The sequence below is a fragment of the Mercenaria mercenaria genome, chromosome 11 (assembly GCF_021730395.1).
Source record: "Mercenaria mercenaria strain notata chromosome 11, MADL_Memer_1, whole genome shotgun sequence".
Lineage (NCBI taxonomy): Eukaryota > Metazoa > Mollusca > Bivalvia > Venerida > Veneridae > Mercenaria > Mercenaria mercenaria.
Window position 1 is genome coordinate 4923998 of NC_069371.1, and position 12175 is coordinate 4936172.

The 12175-nt window shown below is 34.0% G+C and overlaps 1 protein-coding gene across 5 annotated transcripts in view; it reads left to right on the forward strand.

The window, feature by feature from the left end:
* LOC123531300 (integrin alpha-8-like) overlaps positions 1 to 6967 on the forward strand; it is a 92028-nt gene extending 85061 nt beyond the window's left edge. For all 5 annotated transcript variants that reach the window (XM_053518431.1, XM_053518427.1, XM_053518428.1 and 2 more), the window contains one exon: positions 272 to 6967. In XM_053518431.1, coding sequence (XP_053374406.1) covers positions 272 to 391 — 120 coding nt within the window. In that variant the 3' untranslated portion in view covers positions 392 to 6967. The remainder of the gene's footprint in view (positions 1 to 271) is intronic.
* Positions 6968 to 12175: the final 5208 nt, after the last annotated feature.

Sequence of the window (12175 nt, forward strand, 5' to 3'; positions counted from 1 at the left end):
TGTCATGTATGGTCCACATGAGTGGATATTTTCCACATATTCCACATGAGTGGATATTTTCAACAAATAAAGGAAATAATTTGTTATGATTAACAAGAGTTTATAAATGACAGAATGTTACCACTATTGTGATTTGTATATAAATTAACAAAAACACATTGCTAAAACGCTACTCAAGCATTAGCACTAGATTGCCTTTATGTTGAAAATCATAACATGTTTAGCACAGTGATCTTTAGTAGAAACTGAAAATGATTTTCTCAATTTCCAGTGTGGGTTTTTCCGACGGCGACGACCAGAAGAACAGGCGTTTATTACTCCAGCAGCTCAAAATGGTGATTATAAACGTGTAAATGCTGGACCACCGGATGCTAAATACCAGTACATGTAGAATATAAATACTTAATATATGTGTGGTCAGGACTTTCTTCTTTTTTGTTGGTATTGTAATTATTACAATATGATATACAATACAAAATTCTGAAAATTTCAGCTGTTCAGAATTTACATGATTAATTAAGAAATGCTACCATGATCTACTGGTTTATTGAGCATGTGAAGTTGCACAAGTGGGGTTTCATTTGGGTTTAAATTTGAAAGTTTACTAAGTCTGGCATTGTCTACAAGTGACAGAGGACCATACAGTGAAGTAAGTGGGTTCAACTGTGTTTTATTAACACACAATAAGTTTTTATCTGTGAAGGTTGATATTGTGTTAAAGGAGTAACATGTGATAAAATTGTTGTGACAAAAAAGGGGTTCCAGTAAGCTGCAAGCTTTTATTGAACGTGGACTGCATACAGAATCAAGAAGCAATTGATTTCAGATGTACCTGTTAAAAAACACTGAGTAATTGATCATAGAAATATTTTTTAATCTGAACAGATGACTGTTATATCGCAAGTATTGGAAGAAGAGAGTTCTGACTATGCATGCCAAATGTTACAAACATATCCATGTATTGTATTTATTGTTAACATGTTTCCTAAAAAGGGCATCTGAGAGGAAAAACCTTAATATGCTGGTGTATGAATTTTTGAGAAAATTTTAATCTTTTGAGTGCTCATGTATTTATTTTAACGGCATAGAGATAATCCTGTACATTTATTCCAACTGTTCAGTTCAAAACTTTGTCAATATTAACATTTTACTAGTTTATGCATTAATATAAAAATTAATATCAAATTACTTGAAATTTAATGAAGATAGTTGAAAACAGGGTCCAGGTTGTAAAACTTGAGTTAGGCGACCAGTCTCGGGATGCAGTCTTTCAAGATAAAACTGAGAGACAACCAGTCTGATGCTCGAGTTTTGAAACTTGTATCCAAACAAAGACTTTCTCAAACATTCATGAACAATATAATACTAGAATACAAAGGCTTGAGCACTCACATATTTACTGATATGCCCTGTATTTTATGTGATACTACACGTAGATGGTCTAATAAGAATGTTGTGCATTATATAAGTTTTTTGTTGTACGTTGATGTACAGTCAAAACTGTTTATAAAGACCACCTTTGGGCAAGTTGAGAAGTGGACTTTATTTGCAATTGTTCTTTATGTAGAGATAATATATTCGAAACATCAGTTTGTTTAAGAAATAATATATCTCATCCAGTGATTTGTTGTTGAATAAATCATTGTTTGGAGTTTAGATGCGAAGGAATTATATCACAAGGGCGCAGCCTGAGTGATATAATAATATGCATCTGAACGACAAACAATGATTTATTCAAGAGCAAATTACTAAATGAGATATATTATTTCGATTCTAACACGTTACCAAGGATTTTTAAGTACATCCTTGATGACATTCATTAAATATTTGCCCGTTTTCAATTGGTTTCTTTTCAAGCACGCCGCTATGCCGTTTGACGCCATGATGTAATAATTGTGACGTCAGAACAGTGATTTATTGTATAATAATTCACTGTTTTCTGCCTTCTTTGTTTAATAGAAAAATGAATCGGATGGTGTTAGAATATTGAATAACATTATTATATGATAATATGTACCTGAATGATGGTTCTTTTATTCAAGAGAAAATTACTGTTTGAGATATATTATTTTTATTCGAACACAGTATCAGTGATTGTTATCTACATCTTTGACGACTTCCAACAAATATTTGTCAGTTTTGTGTCGTTCCCTTTCCCATAGTGCAGTTGTTATGATGCCCGAAGCTATGATGTTATAATTGTGACATACAAACAGTGATTTCTTTGCATTGTAACACGCAGTTTCAGTTGTCTTTATCAATTAGGTAAATAAATGGGTCATGTTAGAATGCAGTGTAAATTTTGAAATCTAAAATGAAAAATAAAACTTATGTTCTTCAAAGTTGTGGTCTCTGCTCATTGGTGGTCTTTAAAACAGGTTTGACTGTATTTCTAGTTTTATGTCAAATTTTAGATATTTGTTTAAATTCACATGTTTTAATTTACACAAATTTTGCCGGATTGAATACAAAGTATTCTGTACTACTGCTTGAGCTCAAGGTGGAAAATGATGGTAAATAAATAGGGTGCAACACAACTCTCTCTCTCTCTCACGAACTTGTAGCTGCGTCCAAGCAGTTCATAATCATGGTCTCCCTTCATTTTCTATATATTTCTTATGTTTAGACAACTCAAAATCTCGGATAACGCTGGCATTTTGGTCATCGCAACGACCTTGAGTGATAAGTGTTAAACTGTATAGATATACCTAGAATATGCATTACTATCATTTTTGAATTACTTTCATGTTCTATTACCAAAGGAAATCTTCATTTTTGTTAAAATAAACAATACTCTGCCATTGTGGAAGTGTTCTCTGATTATTATTTTTTTTACATGTCCCAATGATGATTAACATTGTATGTACAAATGTAGTGCCATAGAAAGTCTCAGCTGAATTACTCAAAAGTTCCAAAACAAAATCTCTTGAAGACAATCTTCAAAACAAAACTGAATGAAAAGTATTATTTCCTTTTTAAATTTTTATTAGAAACTGACTTTTAGTTGTTTATTTATTGTTTTAAATGCTGCTGATGTTATTTTTTTGTATATGCTTCAAAAAAAATGAAACAGTGTCATTGTAGGCTAGATATTATGATTTTTTATATTTTGTCATCTGCTGTGAATGACTGTTGTTCATTTTTTTTTCATGAACAGTCACAAATGCATGTTGTTATTTTAGGTACTATTAAGTTCTGATAAATTGTAAATAAGAGAACAAAGTGCATATAAACTAGTAAATCAGGCATGAAAACATATTCTCATAAACAAAATGTTCCCTGTTACATCACAAACAGAAATGGATTATTTTTCATTTGTCTGATGCTCTAGGAAATGGTGAAAGAGTAGTAACTGTCAGATTTTTTGCAAATAGAGTTTTTAAAACCCAACTTTTGCCTAACATTGTTGTGTAAACCTATATTTATATATATTTTCATGTATATATAAGATAAAGACTAATATACCATTGTCACAGAACAGCATATGAAAAGCTTGCATTTTCATCATAACATTTGTATATACATCATTGAGCAGTCTTTAAAAGAAATGCCCCATACCTCAATATATTTAAAATGCCCATGTTCAAGTGCCATTAGCTGATATATATTTGTTGTATTTAGAAATAAGTGTCCATATTATATCTGCCATTTAAGGGTCTGTTAATATTTGTATCGTTGAAAGCCAGACTACCATCTGACTTCCTATCGTGATGTGGTAGAGTCTGTGGTTGACTGCAGATAAGTCTTCATCTGCCTTTGATTCTATGGGCAAGTTGTCATTTACTTTCTGAAAACAGATTGAATTTGGTAAATAATTCACGAACACTGTATATAACTGAAATATTTTTGAAATATGGTGTTAAACCCCAAAACAAAACATATTGTATCAATATGACTGTAGGCTTCATACCTGTGATTATTGATGTGGAAATTTCAGATAGTTTCATTTATTACGTTAATTTCAAATGGAAGTTACGAGAATGCCTGGAAATTTTTTTTCAGTCCTTGCTGTAGGCACTACTGTACTTTGGTATGTTTTGAACGTAGCTTATAATTGACAAATTATCAGAGGCCTCTACAGAATGGCATGTACCAAAAGAAATCACAAAATAAAAGTAGATTGTAATGTTCAACACTTGTGCCATTTAGGTGGCAAAAAGAGCATATCAACCATAAAATGCTTTTCAATAATTAAAGAAATTATTCTTGCCTTTCTTTACCACTTCAGGTGTTTTCTTTTTATCCCTACTTTGTAACAGCAGTTTTTTTAATATTAATTCAAATGAAGAAAAATAGATTTTTACACCAGCTAAAATAAAACCACAATGTTTTGGCTAAAATGATTTCAAATTTGACCAGACTCAAAAAAATCCCAAAGTACAGAGTTGACTGCATTCATTTCAAGAAGATATATGTATATTTATATGCTGTGTATCCAAGACTTACTTGGTCAAAGACCAAAGATACAAAGTTGTAAATTTGTTAGATAGTTCCGTGTTGTTTTGTTATTTGCAAGTATGTGAGTAAATTAAATATTGAAAACAAGTTAGTGGCTGTTGATATATTTACACAGAGTGCAAATGTAATGTCAAATTTTAAAGGCGCTTGCCTCCAGATAAATGGCAAAGTGTTGTTCAGATTTACTTCAGAATGACGTCCAGATAAACGTTAGAATGCTGGCTAGATTAATATCAGAATGTCGTTCAGATTTTCATCAAAATGTCATCATTTTCAAAATAAAAATATATGAAAAAAGTCTTCTTAATATTAAGACTGAATTATAAATCATCATGATTGGAAGTACCTGGTATATATTTTATGAGTGTGGTATAAAGTTTAGTTAAATTCCTGATGTATTAAATGATATTTTTGCTGGGTGATGAACTATTGAGCAAGTCTTTCTTCATGTTTTAGGAAATATCTTTTTTTTTTCTTCTTTTTAATGCATACTGGATGGCACTCATTGAATCATTTGGTTTAATAATTACTGAAAAATGAAGGTACTTCCTAAATATGGAAAAAATGTCATAAATCTGGAGGTAAGCCCCTTTAAACACTTAATATGCTAATAATATATTGTTTGGGTTTAATTTTGAATATGGTATGTTTTGAAGCTATGTGCTAAGGGCTGAAATTGAGGAAAACCTAATAAACACTTTTATTTTTGTTTAGAAATGTACAAAAACATTGCTTAGAGAGTTACATGAGGTCAGTCACCATCATTACACTTAGACAATTGGTGTATAACTAGTTTTTTGGGGTAGGATGGCTTTCAGTCCATAAAAATAATCTGTCTAGAACGTTCATTGAAAAGGGACTTTGCAGATTCACAAAATTCAGTTAAGTACCAAAATTATAACAAGCTATATAAGCTAAAGATATGTTGATTTTAAAGTTCCCTGTTATAACTTGCCTGACAGAAAGGTAGGTTGTTTAGAACACATTTGTGTTTTTCTTTAGGTGAGATAACTAAAAAAAAGTTCCTACATTTTTTATGCCCAAGACTAGAGGTTGTTTATGTACTTTATCTGATACACATGTTTAATTCGTTGAATGTACTGGGAGTTTTATTAGTTATGATTTTCAGTTTTCATTTATTGTTTTGCAAAGATTAATAGATAAAAATGTTTTGCTATTGTTCAAAATATGTCTGGTATCAGTTTGTGAATGTTTAGTTAGTACAATATAATTTTAACCAGAAACTGTGCAATACTCGTCTATAAACATGTATTATATATCAGGTATCATATTGTGCCATTTTATACCCCTCTCTCTCTCGCAAACAGTTTGGAGCTGGCTCTATAGGATTCATCTTGCAGTTGCTTTGTCTGTTGCAAAAAGTATGTGGTGCAAACTTCCTCCAGTTTTAAGGGACTCCAATGAAACATCAAACATATGACCATGACAAAGTGTAAATATGTCAAACATGTAGTTTTTCATGGTTGATCCGAGCATTGCAGAGTTAAGGGCCCTTATTTCCTCTGACAAAGCGAATCTATGGGAGGATTGATCACTTTCAGTAATAGAATACAGTTACATTGTCCATTACTTGCTATGATTTCTATTCTGTTATTTGGCTTGCATATTCTGTATGATGGAAGCATTTTTCTTGGAGTGAATAAATCTTGTGACAGAGTATACATACGTGAATATCTTATAGTGTTTAACTGTTATTTTGTATTTTATATACTGATGTATTCATGTGCAGTTGTAACATAAACTATTTCATGTTCTTTTCATATACATAGGAAATTCTCTCTGAGAATAATTTCATGAAAACTGTAGACAAGTGATAAAAATAGAGCAAATTGAAAACAGCATTGTACAGTCCACTTTGACTGGAAGTATCTAGAGTGTCCAGTAGACAATCTTTACAGAGTCAGATGCTGTGATGTACAGTGGCCCTTATTACAGCTTTAAATTTCATGTACTGCATTTAGATGACATGACTTCACAATTAATTTTCATAATATATATAACAGCTGAAGTCTTTCTGGAAAAATTTAGATGTAGTGATTTCATTCAACAGTTGCTTTGAATGAGGTGAATTAAAATACAAAATCTACTACCTTTGTGCTACCAGGTTATTAAATATTCTTTCTTGATGCTACCAAATTAAGAAATTTTCAGTTCATATATATCATTTGGTTACCTCACTGATCAGTTTCAAATAAATATTTTTGATGCAGAATTGTGGGGAATATATTATATTGGTATAAATTGTTAAGGCCCATTTGTAACCAAGACTGGAAAGTGTTTTGAAAGAAATAATAACAATGTATATAGCCTACTTGTTGAATCAAAGTGACATGTCAAATATGATATAAAACATACGCAGAAAATTTAATTCGATGATGTATTAATGTGATATTGTGTGTGGTACATAGTCATAATATGTGTATGAAAAACTATGCATTTATTATTTTGGCAATTCTTAGCAATAAATTATTATATGTTTATAAAAAAAGTTGCGTTTGTTATCTTTAGAGGTCTTTTGTTTTCAGTGCAAAACAATAGTTAACTTTAAGTTAGTCAGTATACTAAGCATGCAAAGCAGCTGGTTTATATAATTGAGCTGACGGACTATGACCTCTGTCCATCAATGTTTGTGCAAATGCTTCTAGTAATAGTTCTTTGAAATGGTGTGTTTTTACAGGCATTTAACTGCCCGAAACCCCTTTATGCTGTCCTTTTCCGGAATTCAATGTAAACATTAGTAAATTGACTTGTTTTTAGCTTTTCAAACTTGCACACAACTTGGCATAATATCCCCTTAAAGGGCCCAAATTAGCTATTTTGGCTTGTGAACACAGAGACCACATTTTGCAATCAATTTTAATCAAACTTGCACACAACTTGTATTGGCATAATATCTCGATTCCTTTTGAAAACTGGCTAGATCCCATCATGGGTTTCAGTTATGGTCCTTTAAAGGGCCAGAATTTGCTATTTTGGCTTTTGCAGCAATAGAGACTTCAGTTATGGTTTGATTTGATACAAACTTGCAAAACATCTTTAGCAGCAATATATCTTGGATGCTATGATGAATCCGTCAGATCTAATAATAGGTACCGGAGTTACGGCCCCTGATTGACCCCTGAAAGAGCCAAAGTTTGTTAATTTTTACCTTGTGAACATGATAGAAGTGACATTTTTACATTCGATTTTAACCACACTTACACACAACTTGAGTCACAATAAGATCTCGGTTCCTTCCGAAAACCGGCTAGATTCCATCTTGGGTTCTAGAGTTACTGTCCCTGAATGGGCCAAAATTATCTATTTTGGCCCTTTCAGCCATAGATAGGTTTCATTTATGCTTTGATTTGATACAAACTTGCACAGAATTTTTATCTTGGTGATCTCAATGCCAATTTCGAAATGGGTTCATGTGGAGTCAAAAAACCACCCTAGATGCCACATTTATGACCCTATCTTCATGACACTTGGTCAGAATGTTTATCTTGATGATTCCTTGGCCAAATTTGAAACTGGGCCATATGGGGTCAAAAACTAGGTCACCCGGTCAAATCAAAGGAAAAGCTTGTAAACATTCTTGAGGCCACATTTATGACCCTGTCTTCATGAAACTTTGTCAGAATGTTTATCTTGATGATTCCTGGGCCAAGTTTTAAACTGGGTCATATGGGGTCAAAAACTAGGCCAAATAAAAAAAAAATGCTTGTTCACACTCAAGAGGCCACATTTTTGTTCCAATCTTGATGAAAATTGGCCAGTATATTTGTCTCCATGAAATCACTAGGTCAAACATGTTTACACTGTTATGGTGTGTTTCTCAGGTGAGTGACCTAGGGTCATCTTGGCCCTCTAGTTATAGAGCGTTATAGATGTTTAGTATACTGTTTAATTTTCATGTAAAACAACTCATATGGTGATGTTTGATTTTTCCCCAAAATTCTGGAGCTATCCGTTAATTTTCGGTATTTTTCCGCTACAGCTTTCAAACTTTACAGGGTACTTTCAGTGTAAAGTCTCTTGATATTGTGTCTTAGTATCCCTCACCCCCCTTCCCTCTTAACACTTGGGTCAAAGTTGCTTAACTCTGTGTTTCCAGCAGGTATTCAAATTTTGATTCCATACCTCATGTTTTTATTTCGATGTAAATGAGATGTGAAACCAAAATTTGCAGTCCTGTTTGGCGCCATATAACCTATACTGTGTTGGTTCGCCGTAAAACCCAAATAAATAAATCAATCAATCAATCAACACACTTCCAAAAAGCTGTTCTTTTAATGCCCATTTTAGTACCTTGCCATATTCTGTCGCATCGGACACAACATGGTCAAAAGACAAAAGTAGACCTTGTCCTTAAGAGACGAGAGCCACGATGGTATAAGACGCATATGTTCAGTCATTCATTCTTAGAGCGGACGCAGTGGTCCAGTGGTAACAATGTTTTGGCTACGAAACCAGGGGTCGTGAGTTCGAGCACCAGCTTCTCCAACTAAAAAATACTAACATTGGGATAAGAGTCCCGTGTGTGGGTTCATTACACCTGGCACGCTAAAGAACCAGGGAAGCTTCTAGAATTGGAGTGTTTTCTGTATCTTGCACTTTCCTCCCACTAAGATTACTAGCAGTCTTCTGGAGGAGTCGCCTATATGGGTTACCGGTGGCGACTATAAATAAACTTACAAACAAACATTCATTCTTGCATAAAAAAACTACCCTTTTCACTGGATATAACCTTTGCTCTCTGTCACAAGCATTCGACGCGGGCTTCTGCAGACGTTAATGCACAAAAAAACATATTATCCCTACATTATTATGACCGTCGTTTAGTGCAGTGTACGAATTCATACACCAGTGTTCCGAGGAAATATATACATCTGAAAAAAAGAGACTTTTTCCACTTTGTTGACCCAAATGTATACTTCTCTATAATTGTTCGATTGGCACTTTCTTCACTGATACAAATTTTAAAGTTTTTAAAATTCACACATCTTCCATTTAACATTGTTAGCAGGACTATTTTACCTTATTGCATTTAAATACTTTAATTTTTACTCTGTTTGCAACAGTAATACTAGTATAACAAGAGCACCGCCTTGCGGGTGCTGACGCTCATCTGATTTTTTTGTGTAATAGAAATATTGTCCTACCCATGATTTTCTAAGTCTAAAAAGGGCCATCATTCTTGCAAAAAGCAGGATAGAGTTATGTTTCTTGATGTACAGTGTCCACTTATGATGGTGAAAAACTGTTGCAAGTTTTAAAGCAATAGCTTTGATGGTTTATGAGAAAAGTTGACTTAAACATAATACTCAACCAAGAAAATGATTTTCTCAGTCCAAAAGGGGCAATAATTATTGCAAAAAGCAGGATGGAGTTATGCTGCTTGCTGTACAGGGTCAGCTTATGATGGTGAACAAGTGTTGCAAGTTTCAAAGTAATAGCTTTGATAGTTTAAGAGAAAAAGTTGACCTAAACATAAAACTTAACCAAGAAATCTGATATTTTCTAAGTCCAAAAGGGGCCATAAATCTTGCAAAAAGCAGGACGGAGTTATGTTTCTTGCTATACAGGGTCAACTTATGATGGTGAACAAGTGTTGCAAGTTTTAAAGCAATAGCTTTGATAGTTTAGGATAAAAGCTGACCTAAACATAAAACTTAACCAAGAAAACTGATTTTCTCAGTCCAAAAGGGGCAATAAATCTTGCAAAAAGCAAGATGGAGTTATGTTTCTTGATGTACAGGGTCTGCTTATGATGGTGAACAAGTATTCCAAGTTTCAAAGCAATAGCTTTGATAGTTTAGGAGAAAAGTTGACCTAAACATAAAACTTAACCAAGAAATCTGATATTTTCTAAGTACAAAAGGGGCCATAAATCTTGCAAAAAGCAAGATGGAGTTATGTTTCTTGCTATACAGGGTCAGCTTATGATGGTGAATAAGTATTCCAAGTTTCAAAGCAATAGCTTTGATAGTTTAGGAGAAAAGCTGACCTAAACATAAAACTTAACCAGGCAACGCCGACGCAGACGCCGACGCGGACGCGGACGCCGACGCCGACGCCGACGCCGACAACCGCTCAAGTGATGACAATAACTCATCATTTTTTTTCAAAAAATCAGATGAGCTAATAAATGGGTGCCTGAAATTGAAGATTTTATACAAAGTACATAACGATTTACATATAAATATATTCTGGCAATCGACTAGATAATCTTTTTAATTTTTTTAATCATTTCTCTTATGTATTCAGACCAATTTTTCTTAGCTCTTTTGAAAAAAAAGGGACATAATTATACAAAAGCCTCAGGAGTTATTTCCAGTGAACAAAACAGAGGTACTAATAATCATACAGACAATATCAACATTTTGTCCGAGGAAAAAATTCAGACACGGTGATCCTTCAAAAGGAAGCAGTTTGTTACATCGACTTGATTAAGGTCGAATGGAGGCATTTCCAGCATTGGATAGTGGTGGAAGACCCCGGGTACTTTCTACCAGTATTATTTCAGACGTGGGTGGGCACCAGGGTTGTACTTATTACCATTCAATTAAATAAATTGTGACCGGGACTCTCTTCACAGAGTAACACATGCAAACTTTATGCTAAACCGAAATATGCCGATGGATGGGTGTCAGCCCTCACCCATGAAGCAGACACGGCAGATTAACAAGATTTGCTATCAAGAAGTGCTAGGTAGTGCAATGTAAGTCAGAGAATTCGCGAGTTTGAATCCTATCGAAGTGAAATTTGACAGTCCAAAAATGTGATGAACGGGATACCATTATTATATTCCTTAACCTTTGGTCAGGTGAGATAATAGCTTAATTACATGACATCCACGCGATTGATTACATTATTTTAGTCGTTAATTATTACATTTAACATATTTACATGTTATCTGACCTGAACCAAGAGTCCAGGTAGAGCTATTAGTGCAGGTGGATCGTTCGTCGTCCATTATTTATTTTACACAACTGCACAGTGGATGTTTAGCAAACTTGGACAGAAGCATTCGTACATGGAACTTTCTCAAGTGGTTTCGCTTGACTAGTGGACGCATTGGTCTAGAGGGCTAAGACGCTTTCCTACGGAGGTTAAGACCCCGGGTTCGACTCCTGGCTACTCCCATTGCTTTGTGTTATTTGTCAAGGCACTTTATCACGTTTGCCCCAGTCAACCCAGCTAGAAATGGGTACCAGCAAATTGCTGAGGGTAAGGTATAACTGGTTTTAACTGTTCTTAAAATAGGATCGCTCAAAAGCTCTACAGAGCCTACTAAGTATGTTCATTGTTTCAAAAAGTGACGGTAAATAAAATTTACCTTTACCTTTACTGCTCTTACGAGCAAAAACTAGAAACACCTTTAAACGATGCATTCTCATAAATCCAACTTGATCTGTGACATTCTTGCATGAACATTTCTCAGATTTGATCAAATGGTTCCGCTCCACTGCACAAATGGGTCGCGAGAGTTGATGGAAGTCTCTAGCGTCTTTGCATGGACTTTTCATATTTGTTCAAAAGGTTATGCTCCACACGGTGGTCAGAATTTAATAAATTTTAAATGGTTCTTCGCCAAATACTTAATTTGGTTCCATTTCTTGGTGAGCGACTCTTGCCCATTTTGGCCTTTTTTATAAGCCTATAAGCTCAGTTTTAAAACTAGTGCAGTGCACAAGACACAAGAACAACAACA